A 22,133-nucleotide genomic window follows, 5' to 3' on the forward strand; every position below is an offset into this window, starting at 1 on the left:
GAAGCAAAAAAAAAATGTATGTGTTGAACCTAATTTCTCTCCTTGAGGGATTAGAAGTTATAGCGATACCATTTCAATTTTTAACAAATCAATATTAAAACCAAAACCTCATTCAGATAAACGTATACTCCCTCATTAAAAAAGCAGAAGCAACAAATATCAGGAAAAAAATAAATTAAAGTGCAAATTTTCTTTTTATTCTGATTTCATTTTACAGCAGAAATTATGTAAAGCATTCAGAAGACATATTCCACATATAAGGGCAATATTCAAAACACTTTGCATGGCCTCAGCAACAAAATATTCTTTTAAAAACATCAACAGGTTAGTGATGCTTGTGCATGCATGTTTGTAAAACAAAAAATAAAAAAACAAAATAAATAAAACTAGGCTACAAAAAGAAAAAAAAGAATGAGAGACGGATATAGGTATGGAGAACACAACAGCAGGCAGGGTGGGAATACAGCAGGAGATGAGAGAGAAAGGGAAGGAGGGGTGAAAGAACAGGAAGGCAAGGAGAGGTCAAAGCCATAGATTATCTATAAGGGTCTACCATTCTAGCATGCAATGTGGTGTTTGGCCACGCCCTCTTGAAACAAGGCCTGAAAAATTATACCATTCATTTCTTGGCGGACTTACAAGAACAGAGGCCGTCTCTGAGCATGTCTACCAGCTGTGTATAATGGCAACATTTCATTCATTCTTCTTTTTTATTTATTTTTTAAATACTTTTTCTACACTACATACTCTTTACAGTCACCATCCTCTCCAAAACATCAACATTTTGATGGATTTTCTGTAGTGTGGGTTAGTATTCTGTGCGTTGTGTGAGTCGATAAGAGCAAGCAAATGGATGCTGTGTATATGACTGTGTGTGATCATGTAACGTAAAAGGAGTTGAAAGAAATATTATATAGTTGTACTGATGTGAAAGGAAGAACAGTATAAGAAGAGGTTCAGTCGGTACAGTATGAATGTTCCTCATGGCTCTGCCCTAACCATGGCTGTCTCTCAGTATCATGAAAGTTCAGAAAACATGTGGGACACAGTCTTTCAATCTACACTCCTCATCATTTTTTTAAAAGTGATTGAGGTTCGTTACCTATTTTTGCATTATTTAAAAATTTTTCATATTAAGCATCTTGTGTGCTCAAGATGAGCAATTGTATAAATAAATGTTCTCTTTATTATCTATTATGAGTTTACATTTAAGCAAAATTCTATAAAATTAGGGATGTGAAGGTGTTTTTTTTTCTTTCTGGTAGAAAAATTTATCCAAGATACAAATTGGAGAAAGCAAACCGATTTGATACTTCACAAATTAACGCTGGAGTAGTACAATGTCTGTGTGAAACACAAACAGACTAAACTCTGCAGGTAGTAAATGACGAATGGACAAATTGAATATTTCTTAGTATGTACATGTACATATGCACACTCAAACGTACACGAGCACGGGTTGTGGTACACCTGTGTGACAACTGTCATTGCACTCCACATACCATCTCTCTGTCCTTCAACCCTGAGTAAAATCTAAGGGAGAGATTTCATTGTTCCCTAAGACATAAGCACATGAGAGAAAGTGTGTGGCTTTATTTTATCTTTCTTTTCTTTTCCTTTTTTTTTTTGAGGTGCCAGAATGTTTGACCACAGCATGTGTGTGTTTTTTCGTATGTGAGCACATCTGCGTGAGACAATGAGACAAGAAAAAGAATAAAAATATAGAGAAATAACGTGTTAAAGATATTTTGCCTGCTAAAAACTCCCCAGTTATACTTCCTTTTGAATGCTGCAAAATTATTACTGAGAAGAAAATACAACAACAGACAAAATGAGAGAGACAACACAACATTCTTACAACAGAAACACGGATTATACTCAAAAGTGGGGCGTACAGTGATAATGTCAATTTTGTTCGTCTGTTAAGGAAACGTAGCCCCATTCAGGCCATGACCATCCACTCATACCAGGCAAATTAGAGCGTCAAACTTAGAATCAGATCAAGTTTAGCACTGTAAAGTTCATTTTTTTAACACACAATTTAGGAAACAAACAGGTAACTATGAACTGTTTGGAGGACACACAGTAGATATTTCCTGATATCAGTTTTCTGTTGTTGAGCAGGCACTTTCTAAACAGAGCTTCTCAGAAGTCTAAAATACATGTCATATAGTTATGGCAGTGACAATAAAGAGGAAAGAAAATTTGATCAAAATGAAATGTAAAACGTTGCTAAGAGACATTCTGTTTGAAGATGGAAAGCATAGACTGCAGGCCAGGCTGGATCTGTCGTAGGTGTGATTAATGGTCTCGATAAAAGCAAGTATGTTGCTGAAGCACAACCACATGGTAAAGAATGTAGCACCCTCATTCCCTTTTGAGTCGTCAATCATTGCATTCACATTTACACATCATACTATTCACCACCGTTAGCATAGTTTTCAAACATGCATCATCATCACCATCGTCGTCTACGTGTCAGTCTGCCTTAGGCAAACTTCAGAACTTGAGGTCTACGGCTGAGCTAGTACTAGATCTCTTCTACTGGTTATTCTCTGTGTGTGCTGCCTCTGTGGAGCTTACCGATATCTTTTGGGTGTTGAATTCCCCAACATAACATACTGTATTGTTAGGCAAAATAGCATTCATAGTAATTGGCACTACTGGCAAAAATGGTTTTAATTTTTTTAAGCCAAGAAAGAAAAGCACAAAGTGTAAATGTTTTTTTTTTGTCTGAAAGATCATTGTTTTAGCTAACTTTGTTTTTCCCACTTATGATTCTAACATTAGATTTTTCAGTTGCATGCTTTAACAAAATGTTCTTTTCAGTAACACTTATACTGGATACTCTTAAAGTGAAGCAGTTAAAATCCTCTCACAGTCCATAGCCACTAACATGTTCTTTTTGCTGTTTCTTTATCTTAAATCTCATGCACATTACTCCGTTTGTAATATCTACATTATTTACAAGCAATACAGCCATCCTGTGTAACCAGGTCTCTGTCTAAAGTTCTCATTATGGGAGTAAAATAATTTATAATCTTAAATACAGTCCTCTTATGAAAAAGTTTCAGGGTCTTCGTATCCCCTTACCTCGTCAGTTTATTTACAGAAATATGCAATAGTCCAAAATATGGATTTGATCACCGATATGGGCTAATATGGGGACCAAGGCCCTGTATAGGGGCAGGTATTAGGACCCATGTCCTGTACAGAGCAAGCATAGAGACCTCTCAGAGTCAAGAAGAAGTCAAGGCAATGGTATGTGACTCTCTCCTCAAAACCACAAGATTTAGAGGTTCACGCAGAACAAACTAACAGAGACATTTAACCATTAGAACATGTCATATTTCTCACAAACGGATTGGGGGGTGAGAGGGGGCAGTCTACCAGTCTCAAGCGAAACCACTCTTGAGCCAGCTAAAGAAATTATTAGACTCTTGAATAAATAAATAAAAAAAAAGCACCCAAAGTCATTTGTCCTTACACAGTTCACATTACACAGGGCAAGGATAAGTTCATGAAGACGTAAGTGAGACACAATTACACATAGAAATACAAAAGAAACAACACTAAAGCATTTTGGCAAGCATGCAGGAGCTTGTAGCTCAAACACATGCATTGAATTGAACAAACACAGACACAGCACAGTCAGGCGAGCAAAATGCTGCCTCTGAAAACGACTCCATACAAAGTCCATGTAACAAATTAAGACATCGTTATTCTGACCACTTCTCTTCATCTAACAATGCCCCACTTACATTCAAGTGCAGTTCCTCCCCTTTTGATTGGGTGACTTTGTAAGCCTTTCAGTCAGAGTGGTTGGTGATTTTTGTGAAATACCGAATTGGAAGAATGACAAGCCACTGTAGCTTTGCAGGATGATAGAGAGGAGGAATAAGCGAAAAAACCGTGCATGCAAATGCAACATAGAAGTGAGTTTTTTGGTTTATGTATTCTTATTCTTTCATGGATCTCTGTTTTGGATACACAACACAATACGTTTTGCGTATTTTCTGCCCTTCTCTTGAGCCAGATGCCGTTCAGTGGTGCCTTTCAGAGCATCCAGCTGCTGCCTTGAACAGCAGGATGTTGTCACTCGGCGCTTCTTCTCTTCCTGTCTTCTGACTCGTCGACTTGCTCTTGGAAACATACATACCCATGAAGAGTGCAAAGAATGCCATGAGGTTAATGTGATGGCCTCCCAGTGAAACTGTGGAGGAGGATCAGTGCTGTGGGCAGAGCCAGGTCCCTGGGGTCTGCCCAGCAGTCTGTCTGTCTGTCTGAGCTGCCATGATGGACACCTATCCTGTCCTCAGTCTGTCTGGGAAGTATTTTTTCCCCTCTTGAATGAAGAGGGCAAGGAGGTTGAGAGGGGAGAGGGGGAAGAAAGAGCAGGGTAAGGGATTGGGAAATAGGAGAAGGGAGGGAGTTCCAGGAGGAGGAGATGGGAGGGTCAGAGGATAGAGGTTGCTCACAAGCTGAGGGGGCTGTGTGCGGGGCCTGGAGGTGGGCTCTCAGGACCCCTGGCCCTTCTCTGCTCTGTGGCCCTGAAGAAAAACAAACCCGCATTAGAGACAGAATCACAGAGGTCTGTTTGAGTGTATTTTTACACTAGTGCATGTCATCCTGTTTTTTCTTTCCATTCTTACACCCAAAGGGTGTCAAAGCAAAAGGAAGAATCATTCAACAAACCCTGATCAATTCCCACCCACACACACACCCACACACACACACACACAAAACGTGCCATTATCGTCTCCTCCCATCAAAGCAGAAAAAGATAGAATGGCAGGCCAAGCAACACTAAAAGTCCTCTAGTGATAACAATCAATCAGAACATGCCTCAGGAAGACCATATGCAAGAACGGTTCCTCTGTTTTTCAGTCATGCACAAGTGCTGATTTCATTTGGCTGTCCTCTCAGAGACAGCAATATTTAGGGAGGGCAAATAAGAGTGAGAGAGTGGGAGGGAAGAATGAGAATCCAGGATTTCCTATCCCCCTCTCTCCGCTTACATGCAAGCAGGCCATCAGCCTCCAGGAAAGAGGGGGCAAGAGAGGGCTCACCTGTTTCAGAGGCCTATGGTCCATCAAGGGGCTTCACAGGAACAGCAAAACAACACCAACTATTAGCATCAGAGTAGTGTGTGTAGGCGTGTTAGTGGGCTGTAAGTGTGTTGCATGTAAGAGTGTGCCCGTTCATGTATGTGCAGCTGAGTTGGAGGCTGTGTAAGGGCTTCACATCTCACCTGTGGCGGCAGCGAAGCAGGAACCTCAGGATCTTGCGAGCAGCCTGGTTCTGTTTTTTAGTCAGCAGACTGCTGTCGGCACAGACGTGTGTGTAAGTCATTTTTATGACACGTGCACACAAACGCATAAATATATGTGTGGGAGGTACCTGAGGGAGTGCCGGTAGGAGCGGTAGTATTGCTGGATGAGGACCGCTGCTCTACGACTCTGTTGGAACTTCCTCTGCTCGTGGAAACTCCGGAAACGACTCTGGATCAGGATGGCGGCTAAGGTCATCCTCTTATAAAGTGCATACTGAGAGAAGACAGCAGCCTTAAGTCAGTAACAGGCATTCAATTCTGTCATTCTGAACACTAAAATGTATCTAACATAATCCTATTTCCAAATCACTTCTTCAGTGAAAAACAGGACATAAAAAAAAAAAAGATAAAATTAAATCATGAGATTGCCTTAATGAATTCCTGAATATCCTATGATTTGTTGTACAGTGTACTTCGGGTATATACAACACTACACTGAAACCAGTTTGATCCTAGTTTGGTGTTCAGTTCCCCTTAAAACAATGAAAGAAATGCAGATATGTTCAAAAAGTGATGCCGCAACCCACCAAAAGTAAAAATAAAAGAAGCACACTTTGAAGAATTTCCATAATATTGTCTCCATTGGAATTGCATAATGAGCCAATGACTAACTATGGTCTTACAGCATTACAACTTCCACAGTTTATAGTTTTCTTAACACATGTTCAGATGAGACTATTGGATAACAAAATAAGATTACATTTAACACAAAAGAACAGGAACAAATTATAAAAAAGTCTTAAAAAGTACAGAACTTGTCTAGTTGACTGATGGAAACCTTTCTAACAGCTCACATTCACATATCAAAGGGTGAATAGGTGATTGTTTAAAGAAGAATTTTTCTTTTTATTCGTCAAAATCATTTTTACATTCCAACAAAGAATAGAGAATGTTTTTCTAAGATTAATATGAAGAAAAAATCTAGGCACTGGGAAAAAATACCCAGATTATTTTATTTGTGCCAAGGGAAATGACTCATCGCCTTTTCTGCAAATCAACCAGACTTTCTCCTTGCTGCTTCTTTCTGTTTACATGCACCCCTCTTGTACACACTCAGTGCACGTGAGCAGTGTTGTGGGGCAGCAGCAGAAGGCAGAGCTGCCATCAGTTTTCAGTGGCAATGTCAGCAAATGGTTTTGACTTATTGAACTAACTCAATAGGCTTAAGAAGTGACAAAAACTGGTGTGTGCTTTAGACAGTGATAGCCAAAAAGACTGGATGCTGAAAGAATTAAGCAGAGACTTTATATCAGTATGGCGTTTGTTTGACAGGGACAGCTGGGGGGAACAGAAGGTGCTCAGGAGCGATGCCACGGTGCCCATATTTCTGTTTGATGGGAAATTCTCTCTCGACCTTTAGACATATTGACTGTGTAAAGTTTGTTACTTTTTTACTCAGACAAAACCCTGTTCACCCCTGACTTGCAGTTGTCCTTTCGGTCCTGTTACCTATAGAAGGTGTTTGTGCTCTGGAGGTGTGTTTTTTGATGGAGATTAGAAGGTAGAAAGCTGAGTATTTCCGTTGTGTGGTTTCAAAATTCATCTCGTTCACGTGAATTTTCCAGCTTTTTTCCTTTAGCGCGTCTTAGCTCCTGCATGTTTATTTAATCAAAGAATAACTGATGGCAACATCCGACCTATATAAGCTACATGTTTATCTACAGATGATCGAGATCAACCAGCCTTTCGTGAATTATAGCACATATCACAGAAAGTAAAATGTCAACTCATGTTTTCAATGATCAGCTAAGTCTATTATTGTTTTTTCAACTAAACCTAAACAAAATAGTAGCCAAACTGTAAAACCTTTTGATTTATTGAGAGGCAGTGAGCTAATCCTAGGCCTGGATCTTACCTGCATGTATATTTTATAGCAGCGTTGAATCACTGCTGCAATCTCTTTGTGTTGTTCCTGAATGGGACCCTGGACACAGAAAAGTGTATGTTGAGAGTTTTAGTAACAGCGGAGAAGAGAGAAATCTGTCACAGCCAAAAGCAGGTTCAGTAGTGAGACAAAACACATACTATTGTAGAGTTTTTTTTCTTTTTTTAAGGACTAGAGTCATTCTTGCCTTGTGTTTTCTGAGGGAATGCAGGGCATGCCTGATGGTTTCATACAGCTCTTTTTGCTCTGCCTCAGTCATGGCTAGGCAGGAGGAGTTTGTTTTCAACCTCTCCTCTTTCATAGCTGCACAGAGGAAGGAGCTCCACTCAAAGTGGGAGGATGGCGCTTGGTTCGCACGAGGACTCTGCTGATCCTCCAGCAAAGAGAATGAATTTGGTTTGGGGCTAGCAGTCTGGGGCTTGGACTTCAGAAACCTGGAGAAAAGGCAAAAGGAAAGCAGGGGTATTGGAGTGAATATTAATCTAAAACAAACTTCCTCTCACCTGAGGTCAATTACAACTGTGTCAATATTTACAACAAACCAAAGTGTTTCAACGTCTCACAGACCCTAAATTTAATAACTGTGTATATTTGTAAGTAACGTGTAATGTGCATACTTGTTAAGGAGATATTTGGTACTGACATTCGCTTTGTGTGTATATTCTTATGCGTCTATGAATGTATGTATGTTTACATCCTTCTCTGTGTTTATGTTTGAATGTATTATATATTGGTTGTTTTCCTGTGTTTTGTCTGTCTTTGTTCGGCACATGGTGATTGGTGATGTAAGTAAATGTGCTATACAAATAAAATTGCTATTGGCATTGACGTAATAATTCAAGTTATTTGACGAATTAAGTATTATTGAGTATTTTTTAAATAATTAAGTATCATTAAGGTGAATGAGAATGGTTGGACTCACCTTTCCACCTCATCAAGATAATCGGAGAGTAAGTTTACGTCACTGCTGAGCCTAGCCTTGCCCGAGTGTGTTTCAGTGTGTACAGCCTGCTTAAGCCGACCAGATGAAGCATCCATGATGTCATCAGCTAGCATTGTAATGTCCACCTGCAAAATGTGCAAAGTGATTATCTTAAAATATTTTCCTTTCATTTAAAGATGAAAACTTTTTGTCCTGTCATCATTTAATATGAGAACACGACCCAAGCTGCTCTCTATACCTGCAAGTCCTCTGCGTTATCGTGATATGTCAGCAGCTCTGTCTCCTCTCCCCTGTCAGAGAGCACTCTCTGGTGCAGGTGAATGGCCAGTCGTTCTTTTCCTTGAATCCTTCTGGCTAAGCTACGTTGCCCGAGAGTCTGTCTCAGGCTCCATCTGGTGCCCCCTCCAGATTCCCCTATCCTGGCCTGCAGGTCGGGGAATGGGGCACTAGGAAGCTGAGGCCAGCTGGGGCTAGAACTAGGAAGAGGTGTATTTTGACAGCTGAGGTTAGAGGATTGAGTTTGTAAGGTTTTGGGTGGAAGGGAACGCTGAGGATTAGGACTCTGAGAAGAGTTAAAGTGAGAATTGATGAGGTTGGTGCCAGGGGTCAAGTGAGCAAGCTGTTGTTGACTCTCAGGGCTGGGTTTCAGTCTTTTGGCTGGGGGTGGACCTCCTAGCTCTCCTTGGGTGCTTTGTGGGTGTCTGTGTCCACTTTGGCTCCAACTCTGGCTCTGGTTGTCTGGCTGGGTTTCTGTTCTGGTTCTCCTCAGCTCTGGAGATGCAAAGATTGTTTAAAATAAAAACATTTTTCTTGTGACAGCTCTCAACTTTGAGGAAGCAAGTGGACACATTTCTCACACAAAGTGAGATAATGAGCTTGATACCACTAACATCTGTTCAGTAAACACTACTTGTAAATTAATATAGCAGCCAGCAAATATAGCTGAGCAACGACTGTCTGAAAGCACAAAAATCTGCTTGCAAACACTTTTATAAAACTTTATATGTTTGCTTCTACAAAAATCTGAAGAATGAAAACATGTATTCTTGTGGTTTTATGGAGGGTTCGTGCCATATGATTTTTCTTTTCTTCTTTTGGTAACATTTTGAGGGAACTGGAAGAGTTATAATTCCCAGACTAAAATATATCTAAATGTATAATCTTACATAGTAATTTTCATACTTGAGCTTCAACAAAGTAGATTTAAAAAATCTGCCGCAGACATGGTGGTAGGAGGAATCTGTTACCCTGGGACTGCTACCAGTACCACCAAGTATTCATTGAACCTCACAATGAAAAACCACACATATATATAGTTCTGGTTCGGGGGGTCATAGGTTCAGTCAATACTTAAAAACATCTGCATGTAAAATTGCAGATATCAGTTTATATACTGAAGGTAAATGAAGAACTAACTCTAAGCATATTGCCTGCTGATAATAAACCACAAAAGAGCACGTTTTTATACCTGAGTTTGGATTTGGGCTGGGACTGTTGCTTATTCCATTGGTCTGTGACCCTCCTTTCCATGCGCTCATCCAAGTGTCTACAGGTTGGGCCTGAGTTTGAGGACTCTGCTGCAGCTGTTCCAAGAGATCAGCCAGTCGAGTGTGGCCCCGGGATCGCGCAATGTTCAACGGCAGGCGTCCCAGTGAATCAGGAATAGCGAGAGCTCTTGGGTCCCACTGGTAAAGCACCAGCGCTGCCTCAGTATGACCCAGAGCACATGCCCACATCTGTGGAGGACAAAGAGAACAATAACAAAAACAAACAGATAGACAAAACACAACTAGGTTGAAGTCATGATTACTTACAAGTGGAGTGCAGGAGAAGTGGTCAACATTGAGGGGATCCACTTCTAGCTCAAGATCAATACTGTCAGCATGTTTTGTGCTGCAGACAAGACAACAAAACTGAAATTTTTGGCTCAGTTTGTGACTTCACAAACATATGTTGCATTTGTATGTTGCTCACCGCCAGCGAATGAGAGTCTGGATGAGCCCTGCATAGCCCTGAGCTGCAGCCAGGTGCAGTAAGGTCATTCCTCTTGAGTTTTTACTATGGACGAGCTGATTAGAAGACGCCCAGCAGGACTGAGACATCATTTTCTCACACACCACCACTACACGACCCTCAAATGTACCCTGATCAGGACAGATCTAGATGATAATAAAAGTAAAGGGTACACAGTGTAAATCTTGGGACATTTTCTTTTCCAGAGCTTTAATAAATTGTGATTTTGATTGTCAAACAAGTATATCAACATGTCACATTCAATAAAAGTCGTACACCTAACAGCTTCACTGAACCAATCTTATGACACATCTGTATTACAAAGAAATTAAATACAACAGCTCAGCAGCGAATGTTGTCTTGAAAGCCTGTCATTAGATGATCAGAATGTTTTTTTAGGAAAACATGCACTGAAATCAAGAAAAATTGACTGAATGTATTTATCCATTTTTTAACTGTTTGATTTTTAGTTTCATGTGTTTGACTGTGCTGCTGTCCCGAACAAGCTTTAATTATATGGCTGTAAAGGAAAAATAAAACTGAGTAACTGCCTTACTTGAGAATTCTGGTCAGCAGCTCCTCCCCTTTCTACTCCTCCACCCTTGGTTGCTATGGCATCTGGGCCAGGGTTCTGATTGGTTATCTCAGCCATCCTCTGCTCCATCTGCTCCAAACGCTCCAAGATGGACATCCTGAACTGAGTATCTACAGAAAGACAGGTGAGAAGTGTGAAGCTGCATTCATCATCTGGTTCTCCACTGCACCATGTTTCAGTAAATCCTACATAGAGATGCTTGAAATGAGAAGCTTAACTGAGGAGCCTGGTATTGGAGAATATAGTTGGAATAAAAAAATACATAAAAAAATTTAAATTGGAAGCACAGTGTGGGAAAAAATAAGCGCATACAATTTCTGAATAAAAACACAATTATGCAAAAGTACATTTTATCCCTGTGGCCTGGCTGTGTTGTTGTGACCCTTTGTTTCAGCACTGCTGCAGTTTTGCTGCATTGCACATTATGTCATCCCACCTGCTGCTCCCTCAGTTTTCTGGTTTTCTCTCTCCTCTCATTTCACTATTTTTCTTCTAGCCTTCTGCAGCACACAGTCTCAACAGAGAAGGTAGTGCCATAAGTGACACAAAGGGTCAGGCACCTCTCTTTTTATCATAACACAGCTCAGCTGACTTAGTAGCTGCTCAACAGTTGCAAACACCTGTTTTCATCATTGCAAATTAAAACAAAACCATACACACAGGATTTCTCGTTCCGCAATGGCCCACCCATTTTAATAACAGTTATATTGAGTAGTGCAGATGGTGTTATCTGGTACAAGGTAATGCTAATTACCATCACTAAAGAGGCCTCAGATGCCCTGTCTGACAGTCTGCAGATCATAAAAAAGCCACCATGCTGATTTTCATGAACAAGGCATGTGTATCTTTTTTCATTTTTTTTCTTATTATATACATAATGTATTCATTTATCTGACCGTTCAATTTTGGTGCTTATTAACTTTGGAAATAAATTCAGTGATATTTTATTTTATTTCTATTTATTTTTTATTGGGAGAGAAGTATAGATTGGGGAGTTAAGGAAGAGATTTTTAAAGCAATATGAATAATACGAATTATAAATGACTACTCTGGCAGTATCCCTAATCAGTCATCAGAGTACACATTTTCCTCATGCAAGTTCAACTCCTTTTCAAAGTTTTCACACCTATAGATGAACTAAGTACACTGGGATTTTCTGGCCAACTTTGTTTTCCCTTCAATGATTATCATATTTCAACTGCAAAGAAACCAACAAAAAAGTAAGACAAACTTGCAGCTGTAAGTTAGCAACTGTACCAACAATTTTACCAACAACAATGCTACACAATATAACCCTGTTGTAGCACTTACTTTATAATTAATTAACACTTAACACAAAATGTTAGTTAATTTTGAAATAAAAGTTTTAAAATCAGTTCTCACTGCTACAATCTAAACCTAACAGGCAATTCTCAAATTACTATAGGTTCAAACTGAGACAAGTACATTAAAATACTATAACAGTGCAATAGTAAACATAAACACATCCAGCCGTAAACCTTTACAACAAAGTTTGTTGTGCTGCCCCTGCAGCCCTGTGTCTCCTCACATGTGTCTGGGCCGTCAGCACCATGGACAGCTCACAGGAACTGTCCGTGGTGCTGAAACTGGACAGGCCGACCACTAAACACCACACGAGCCTCATCATCACATCCAAGGATGCTCCAATGTGTATTTCGGTGTAACAATCCACCATATAAAAGTGATCACATGTGGCTTTTCCGTCCATTGTCTGAAACAGATCATCAGCGCACCACATGTATCGCAAACATTGTGAAAGAAACTTGGAATCTGCTGGATTTTTAGCAGCCACGCATGTCCATCTACAGTAATATGGGGGAGGGGGGGAAGCTTAATGCTAGTGCAAATAACGCACACACACACACACACACACACACACACACACACACACACACACACACACACACACACACACACACACACACACACACACACACACACACACACACACACTACTCAACGCCAACAAAAGAGCGCGTTAAGGAAACTCCTGTCTGTTACAAAAAAAAAAAGTGTTACGAACCCACAACAGCGTGTCTCTTTATGTGCTGCTCTCTTTGTTCTTGTTCCCGCTTCTGCTAAACATCCGTTAGTTTGAGGCGTGTGCGACTCACATATCGCTACTCCAACCGCGCAAAACACAAATAAGAGAGGGAGGGAGAGAGAGATAGCGAGCAGTCTCTCCACGTTGTGTGCGAGGGGGAGCCGCGCTTCAAATCCGCCCGCCACTCTTTGAGCTGCAGGAGACTCGGTCGTCATCTGCACAACTGACTGCACACGAGCTGAAATCAGGCACGAGGCAATGTTGTATGCTGACGCGTGTTTCATAACAAATGTTTTAACTCTATTGTCCCCCCCTGCAAGCAGCGTTTGCTCCCTCATATATGAGGCCAAAACAAAAGGGCTTGAGCGAGAAACAGCCAGAGCGCATGAACACGTCTCATCATCATCATCCTGGCTGAAAGTCAAAGACGGAACCAGCATGAGCCATTTATCACCCGCGAGATGGCTCAGTACACTGCAGGCAACATTTTGACTGTCAAATGGATCGAGGTGATGTCTTTATGTCCTTGCCCTTCATTCTAGCAACCAGCCTGCCTGTTGTGACTGAAGAGCCGCATTGCCGCATTGCGCAACACAGACGGAGGCGAACGCGGAGTAACCCAGGACATGCCACGCCAATGAGACCCATGTGTTTCCAGGCTGCTATTACATCACAAGATATATTTATACACAGACGTGACCTCCGAGCAGTGCAGACATTTGTGCCCCCCTCAAGAATAACCTGAAAGACGGACGAATTATCCAATAACGCCTTACAGCGTGTTTCTGACTTAAATTCACTAAAAAATGACTGATACTGGGTATTCTTCAACCTTATTTCATGCAGGCAGAAAAGGACAATAGAAAAAAAACACACTTATGTCAAAAATCAAAGGCATAGCACTGACAAAAGCATTTGTGACTAAAAACATCTAATAAAGAAAAGAAAAAAAGACCAGATAATTGACAGCAGCACACAGCAACATATTCTTTTAGCTCTTCAAATGTAATGTAAAATGTATTTTCAATGACAAAATTGTGAATTGATTATGTATAAATTATGTATAAATGTTTTTTTCCTTTTACATCTGATCTTCTTTATTAAATAACTATCACATAAAAATAAAGCTCCTTTCAGATCTGATACTTTTGTCCTCACCGCTTCACTCATTCACACTCACGACACCAAGGGACATACATATGCAGTACAAGCATCTGAGTAAAAGAAACATTTGAAAATATTGTTATTTTGCATTTACTATTAAGTTTGGTGTTAGAAGTGGTGTAAAAAAGGAATCATTGATACAAAGGTTTTATTACACTTGGGGCCCGATTTACTAAAGGTTTGCGTGTGTAAAAACGTGTGCAAACTTGACAGCACCCGCAAACCAAAGTGCCAGCTGATCTACTAACAGCGTGCAAAGAGGACTGCGTCTCTCAAATGCGAAAAATAGCACACGCTATTCATTTAGTACTTTTGCCCTGATGAATAATCAATATGGGGCGTACCCGCCAGAAATTGCTAAATACTGGGAGGGAAAGATGCAAATTGGTCCATTTACCACGCGCAATGAGATTTACCAAGCCTGAAAGTTTTTGCGTGGATTGTGATTGCGTCTGTATTTAATACGTTCGAAAGGAAGGTGCTAATCTCCACATGCAAAAGGAGAAATATTTTATTTGAATGTTAAATCGAGTATTATTCAGCAAAAGGTTGCCACAGGAGGCACATTCATTTTTTGTATTTGTGATAATAAATAAATCACGTGTTTTCATGGAGAAAAAAGTGTTTCTCATTGTGCGCCTATACTTGTTCTGCAGTCATACCCCGGTGTTGTGCAGTATTCAGCACCCCTGCCGTGAAAAGCACCCCCTCGTCTGACAAAAATGATATTCTCATTCCGTGTTCTGTTCATGTTCTGTTGTCCATGTTCTGTTTAGCGTCCAGTTTTGTGTTAATGATTCATGTTTAAATGCGCTCATGGATTCGGGTAAAAAAAAAAAAATCGGGTAAATGGTTATTGATGTCATTAATTAATAGCCTGCTTACTGTGTTGTCTTCCATAATATTTGTAAATATATATAATATAAACTCCTAAGTATGTGTTTGTGTGAGTGTGTATATATAAATATATTGAAGTGTCAGTGTGTTGTTTTTTTTCTTGGTCTACTTATCATTGAATATACGAGGGGGTGCTTTTCACGGCAGGGGTGCTGAATACAACAATTTGCCTCTTCCACTAATATCTCTATAACTCCAACTCGTCAAATTTCATTTTGCGCTTGCGACTTTATCCTGCTTTCCATCCATTCTCCATGGCGCAAAGTTTGCGCCGCAAACCGTAAGACGCGCAACACCTCATTTAAATACTGAGGTTTGCACCTGTTATCAATTGCGCACGCAATCTTAGTTGATCACCCGCAAAACACACAACAGCACGCGCAAACTTTTTCAGTGCACACGCAATTTAGTACTCTTTATTTAGGATCTTAGTAAATCGGGCCCATGGAGTTAAAAGCATAGCTGCTTTAAAAAAGCATTACTCTTCATTTCACCTAGATTGCCTCCATTGATAGTAGGCTCCATGAAGTCTACAGGTGTTTACATTTTTTTTCTCTGTTAATTGGCTCAGGCATTGTGAAAATAAATCCCCATGAACTGCATCTAATAATAATAATAATCATAATAATTATAACACCAAAAACTATCATATTGTAAAGCTGAAAAGTGGTGTTTTCCAATTCAGTGTCATGGAGGTCTGCTGGAGTCTATTTCAGCTCTCTTTGGACAAAAGGCAGGAGTGAACCCTGGACAGTTCAGCAGCGCATTACAGGCAGTGGTGCTTGCTTTTTATATAATGACATGCTTTGTATGGCTTTTAAAAAAAAAATCATATGTCAAAATAGGATCAACATCACCTTACCAAGAATGCAACTACAAAAACACATCATTGTGGAAAAAAAGCATATAGCTACTTTGTAACATTGCTTTCACAATTTTAATGGAAATGTGATTAGGGTTGTCATTCAAAAGCAAAGCTGACATGTTTAGATTAATGAAAAGGAGTCTATATCTGAAATGTGCTTTTGATTGTCAGTCACACTATTGTTTGGTCAATACACAAATAATTGCTCTCACCATCTAGGGACAGCCAGTCATGTTGGGAAGATGGCAGGGCAGGGAGGTCGCGAGCTTTATATTCAAAAACTACTGAAGAAGAGATGACCTCGCCACCCATGGCTACCTGCAGCATCACTAGTCCTGTGTCATGGGCTGAACAGAGACAGAGATCAGGGGATAAGTGTGTGGTAGTCTCTTTGTGTAGAAAGTGTATGTTAGATCCATATATCGTTGAAGGAGAAAGTCAAATAACAATAACAATTTCAGAGAAGGGTATTACCAAAATAATAAACTGTGAATATTAGTGTTACCTTGAGGTTTAGCCAAATCACAAAGCAGGGTATCGTTCACGTGTCTATTGCTTTGCCATATTAAATTCATTTCTAAACAGAACTGAGTGCATTGTGCATCAATGCATTTTCTTAATCATCTCATAAAAAAACAGACAGCATCTCCCTGTAATGTGTGTGCATAATGTATACAAAATACATCATGATTTTTTAAGACAAAAATATAGAAATCAAAAATATAGAAACCCCATTGGGAGTAATGGTTGGGATGTGATTTAACATTTAAACTGTGTGTGTTAGTCTGAGAGTCCGTTCATATACAGATATGATACCTGGGCAGTAGCAGCGCAGCACACCGGGCTGGATAAGGGCAGCGGGGACACTAATGTGGTCAAAGAGACAGCTGTATTCACTGCTCGACTCCAACCATGGACCAGTAATCAACACCTTCACTCCACCCTGTGAACACAAATAAAGGCTTTGCTCTATCAACAAACAATGTCACAGCTGTAAAACACTATTACGAGTTTTGATTAAGGGAGCCAAAAGTGTAAGAATGAGAAAAAGCTGTGCATACATACAACAATGTACTCCTATCATGACAGCTATAAGTTTGTGAAGATATCTTTTTGTTTTTAACGTTACGCTCTCTCATATGTGTAAGTGTGTGAGTGCTCACCAAAAATAATGCAAATATTTATCATCAACATTCCATCTGTGGCTGAGACATGCACAAATGAAACATAGGGCTAAATATTGGTTTTCTGTTGTAAAAATATTTACATCAGATGACATTGTATCATTTATTAAGTGGTCACTATTTTATCAATCACAAAGATGTCTAATCATTGACTCCACAAGGGCCGTTGGCATCTCTTTGAGGTTGTGTGGCAAAGAATTCTGAAATATCAGATTCACAAGGTCACATGTTGACACCAGTAAAACTGAAAACATGATCATAGCCAAAGAAGATAATGGTAAAGGATAGTACAGCAACAAGGCTGCAGAAAACAAAAACTAAATTGAATTAACACAATTCTTATGTTACTCTGTTTTGTTGAGATGATGGCAGTAAGATGCCATGTTCCCATGCAACGTTCATAATTGAATGACAGAACTGCTGCCCAAGCTATTAGAAGTGGTACATGGGTAAATTAATGAGGCCACCAAGGAGGAATCTGTGAAATATTGATATTTCATTAAAAGCCAATCAGCTGAGTCTGAAATATCCCTAATGACCACATACTGTAACCAAGCTGCCGGCGCAAACTACATTGAGTGAGATTTCAACACTTAACATCAGTACAAGCTACCGTCAATCATGTGGTGCGAGAACTAATTCTGCTGTGGGGAGTAGTGATGAATAAATAATGATAACATGCAGGGCTTACTAACCTCTGGATAAGACCACTCCGGGGAGTAGTCTGTCACACCAAACAACCTCCCAGCCTCCTGGAGCAGTCCCAGCGCTCCCTGCTCCACCTCAGAGCTCTGCAGTTGGCCGGCTCCAGTACCCTGCTCCTCCCCCGCTGCCCCTTCCTGGGGCATCAGGACCCCAGAGACTGCTGCCCCAACGCCACCCCCAGACCCCTCAACTGAGATGAAATCATTGATGAGATCTGAGAATTGGCTGCCAAATGAAGCTTCAAATCCTTCTAGGCTGATAGCTGCTCCTGCCCCAGCTGTTTGAGCTGACACCCCCCCACCCTGCTGAGGGAGTGGGGAGCTGTAGAGCGCCCCCTCGATGTTTGTACCCGCTGCCATTGACTGAGGACTGGCTACCACTGAACCGCTGGCCCCTGAGAGGCTCACACCATTGCAAAGAATTTCATTTTCTGCTCCTCCTGCTCCTCCTCCTCCTCCTCCTGGTCCTCCTCCTCCTCCTCCTCCAGCCCCTCCACCCTCCTCTCCCCCTTCGGTGTCATCTGTGGGCTGGAGGTAATGTTCGGTCTCAACACTCGTATAGGTATCATGAGGATCCCCAGACTTAAGTAGCGAGTTTCCACCATTTTCAGTGGGTTTGTCTAAGACTCCCACGTCTGGAAGTGCCCTGCTGCCCGGCTGGTCGACGGAAGTGTCTTGTGTTGTCAGGGGGAAAGAGCCCACCGCTTTTCCGTTTCTTACGCGGAGGGCCTGCTGGTCTGTTTTGGCTGGGAGGTGTGTATGCGGGTCTCCGTTGGCGACTGGTGAGTCTGCTGTCACTGATGTTAGGCCCATGTAGGCCTGGGACTCTCCGTTCTCCTGGGTTGCCTTCGTACCGTTGGTCTGCAGCTGAGGGGGCTGGCTCGTCTGGGGGGACGCCTGGAGGAAGAGGCCCGGGGAAGGGTGGTGTGCTGGCTGGGTAAGACTCGGGACGCAGGCTGACGACATGACAGCGCTGAAGTCCATCTGCTCTAGGGTGGTGCTGGGGCTGAGGCCGGTTCCCTCTCCCACGTAGCTACTCTGGGTGACGAGTGGCGGCTCCAGCGACGAAGCTTCTGTTTTGATGTTGTTCACAAGAGCTGGGTTGTAGACGAAGCCGTTTGAAGAACAGTGGAGCCCGCCGTCATCCCCGTTACAGCCATCGGTCTTCCCTCCACCTCCTCCGTACGTCTGACCCTGCTTGGGATTGTTGAGGAAGCAATCAGGGTCAAAGGTCATGGTGGTTTCAGGAAGGCTAACTCCTCCACCAGTGTCTAAAGAGCTTGACAGAACCAACTCCCCTCCCTCTCCTAAGCCTACCCCTCCAGGAAATGATGCAAACCTCTGGTTGTCAGGGGCAACAGCTAACAGAATACCAGTGGTGGTACTTTCGTGGGTGGATGCTAGCAGGTGGGTGTGGCCAGCAGAGTAAACCGAATCCCCAGTCAGTGTGGTGACCTCAGACATAAACACAGCGGTGCTTTGTGATAATCCTGCCCCCATAGCAAGAGCAGGACTGTCAGCCATGTCGCTGGTTATTGACAATGGGGAGCTCTGGGTGGTGTCAGGCACCTCCACTTGGTTGGTGGAGGTAGACGAAGACACCTCCATGCTGCTCTGGGGGAGTAAGGAGGGTTTGGTTATCCTGCCATTCCTCCTCTCTCCCCCACCTGCTCTGCTCCTGCCCCCCGCGGGACTGGACTCTGTCTGACCCTCTGATACATCACTGTTCTGAACCTCTGTGCCATCTGCTTCCTCTGCTCTCTGGCCCGCTGCTACGCTGGTTCCTACAGTCGTCCCCCCAACTGCTGCTGCTCCTGACTCCTGCTTGGATGAGATGATGCGCTGCTTGACACTGGAACATTTCTGATGCAGGCTGCTGCCGGCACCTGATAAAAGAAACATGACAACTGAGTAAGCGGTGCTCAAGGTGATCACTTTCCCAGGGCAACATTGTGGGTATTATGGCGTGTAGTAGCACCCTCTGCTGTTCAAAATCTGCACTAAAACAAGTTCATGAGTACTCTGTCATAAGTGCTACACATGCCCAAATGTTTAAAACATTTAAATAAACAAAGGAAAAAAGGTAGATTTCTTGATTTAAGTTCTCAAGATTTGGTAGTTTCTTTTTTGACTATAATAGCTACACACACCTTCTCCAAACAACAGTCTAAATAAGTCATCAGTCAAGCTGCAGGTGCTTAGAAAAAAACAACAAGTGAAGGTTGTGTGAAAAAGTTAGCACATGTTAAAAGATTTATATGCAGAAATGTAATGCTTATGAACAAGCCACTTGGTCTTAGGCAGATGTCCTTATCTGCCCTTCAAAAGTTTATCAAAACAGGGTTGAGATTGCATAAGTGTGTGTGTGAGTTAGTTTGTGTACAAGCTTTCTCTAATCCCTGATGCTGATTTATGAATAATACATGCTAGATATTTCAGACACCTTCTGTCTCCTTTCCTTAAATGTTCCTTTTCTCGGTAGCAGTTTGCGTGTTCCTGTAGGTGGCAGCATGGCGTCGACTGTCGGAGTCATCAAAAATGAGAACCACACTGTGCATCTGTAGTAAGTCTGGCTGAAGGGATTTGAAGTAAATGTCCTTTGACACTGTAGCTTTTTTCAGTTTGGTCATCCACAATGTTGCTTCTTCGTGATATGATTTTACCATCCCGTGTTGACAAAGAGAATATTTAATAAAATGTATTATTTAAATTTGAACATTTAGGCTTTTGGAAAGTATTCTTTTGGGTTATTGGCTTAGTTTTACATTCATAAACATATCAGGGTGTGTTTGTGTTAAAGTGAATATATCAGAAACGATCATATTTTCGTCTGTTAGCACCTGTTGTCTCCTTTCAATAATTCAGGGAATCGCTCCAGACTGTTTGTAAAAAGAAAAATTACTTTGAGGTTAATTTTTAAACTTGGCTCTGTACAAAAGTATTATAGTGTTTAAAGTAGAAGTACTGCATTTAGAATATAGAATAACTCAAATTTGATCTTTAATCCGTTGGTTTGCAGCTGGTATTGTTCTCCTTAAGGAATAACCTGCAAAAGAATCCCCATTGAATTAATTGATTTAGTGATTTTTAAAGTTATGAGAAACAGAAAAAAGTGAGGTTGGAACCATTAACTATTTATTTAAATCTTATGGTTTTGATATATTATTATATATTTCATGAAACAATTAAATATAAAAAAATATTTCACCATCTAATGCCATGACACATGTAGTTAATTAAAAAGCAGTTACTTGTTCTCTGAAAAGTTGATCAGCGCATTAGAGGAGAAATAAAATGCTCCATACTGTAAAAAATTAAAAGTGCTCTGTTAGCGTGACCTGATGAAGAGATGTTTACGTTGTAAAGAGCTTTGTAGAGTTTGGAGTTTAAAAAAAAAAGCCCATGAAAATGCAACATTTGTCAGTGGAAAGTCTCCAGAAAAGAAAAAGACTCGACTGTAAATGCTTCAGTCCTGTGCTGGACTGAAAAACGTAAATGGATTGAACTCAATCCATTTAAGAAAAGTTATTGACAAAAACAGAAATATAACTGCCATTTTTGCAAAAAATGTTGCTTCACCGGACAAAGCAGCATATTCAAAGGAACCCTTACCAATCTTCCTCCCCTACCAACTTCTTCTTTTACTCTAATAATACAATTGTTTTTTAGTGGCAAATTCTTACATTTATAATGTACAAGAGACAGATGACTTTTTTCATGATATAGGTATCTTTAGAACTCTGCTTTATATCTGCTGATCTGCTTTATAGTGTCATGTTGCAATGTTGCAATGTCTTCTGCATACAATAAACATAATTTAGTGCCTCGTACCATCATATTATATTTCAAATTACGAATAAATAGGGATTAATACATTATTTAAAGAAAAAAAAACACCCATGTTGAATAGGTGATGATTCTCTGATCTTTGAACACCCTGTAGAGTGGCAAAGGGCTTCCTTACTACACGACAATTGTCTTTATATTTTCCGAGGTGGAAAAGTATAGCAGTTGGAAATGTGAGAGTTGGAGAGCGAGGGGGTAAATACTTGAGTAGGATGACTTACACATAGGTTTGAGTTGCCCAATGAGCTCCTCCTTGCTCCACTTGGCCCATTCCTTCCTGTCTGTGTTGATGGAGCAGAGGACAGGACCACATGGCTTCCCACTGTCGTCCACTGCCGGTACATTCAGGTAGTGCACCAGTACGATGTCTGGGTTCTACAGCACAAGGACACGGACACAAACATGGGTGCAATGTGGGGTTATTTTAACACTGTAATCATTCAGTAATTCATTGATGTGTATGTGCAAACAAAAAAAAAGGTCTATTTACAAAGGGGACCAGAGGGAGAGGAAATGGGGAAGGAAAGTAGAAGAGAAAGTGGAGGACAAGGAGGAGGTCAGACATAGCGTGTCAGATAAGGTTCTTTCACCTGCCCATAAAAGATTTAACAGCTTGAGCCTACTCATCACTTACTCTCAC

At 41.0% G+C, this 22,133-nt stretch overlaps 1 protein-coding gene across 1 annotated transcript in view; it reads right to left on the reverse strand.

Annotated features, from left to right (window-relative positions):
• Positions 1-204: 204 nt before the first annotated feature.
• Positions 205-22,133, reverse strand: part of LOC133448823 (calmodulin-binding transcription activator 1-like) — a 58,602-nt gene continuing 36,673 nt past the window's right edge. Inside the window, exons 7-21 of the mRNA XM_061727714.1 lie at positions 21,715-21,868; positions 17,639-19,533; positions 16,576-16,702; positions 15,972-16,106; positions 10,730-10,878; positions 10,135-10,319; positions 9,975-10,053; positions 9,629-9,896; positions 8,399-8,931; positions 8,140-8,285; positions 7,405-7,651; positions 7,188-7,256; positions 5,401-5,546; positions 5,252-5,323; positions 205-4,550 (exon numbers count right to left, since the gene is read on the reverse strand). Coding sequence (XP_061583698.1) covers positions 4,475-4,550; positions 5,252-5,323; positions 5,401-5,546; positions 7,188-7,256; positions 7,405-7,651; positions 8,140-8,285; positions 8,399-8,931; positions 9,629-9,896; positions 9,975-10,053; positions 10,135-10,319; positions 10,730-10,878; positions 15,972-16,106; positions 16,576-16,702; positions 17,639-19,533; positions 21,715-21,868 — 4,281 coding nt within the window. The 3' untranslated portion in view covers positions 205-4,474. The remainder of the gene's footprint in view (positions 4,551-5,251; positions 5,324-5,400; positions 5,547-7,187; positions 7,257-7,404; positions 7,652-8,139; positions 8,286-8,398; positions 8,932-9,628; positions 9,897-9,974; positions 10,054-10,134; positions 10,320-10,729; positions 10,879-15,971; positions 16,107-16,575; positions 16,703-17,638; positions 19,534-21,714; positions 21,869-22,133) is intronic.

The sequence above is a fragment of the Cololabis saira genome, chromosome 8 (assembly GCF_033807715.1).
Source record: "Cololabis saira isolate AMF1-May2022 chromosome 8, fColSai1.1, whole genome shotgun sequence".
Taxonomy (NCBI): domain Eukaryota; kingdom Metazoa; phylum Chordata; class Actinopteri; order Beloniformes; family Belonidae; genus Cololabis; species Cololabis saira.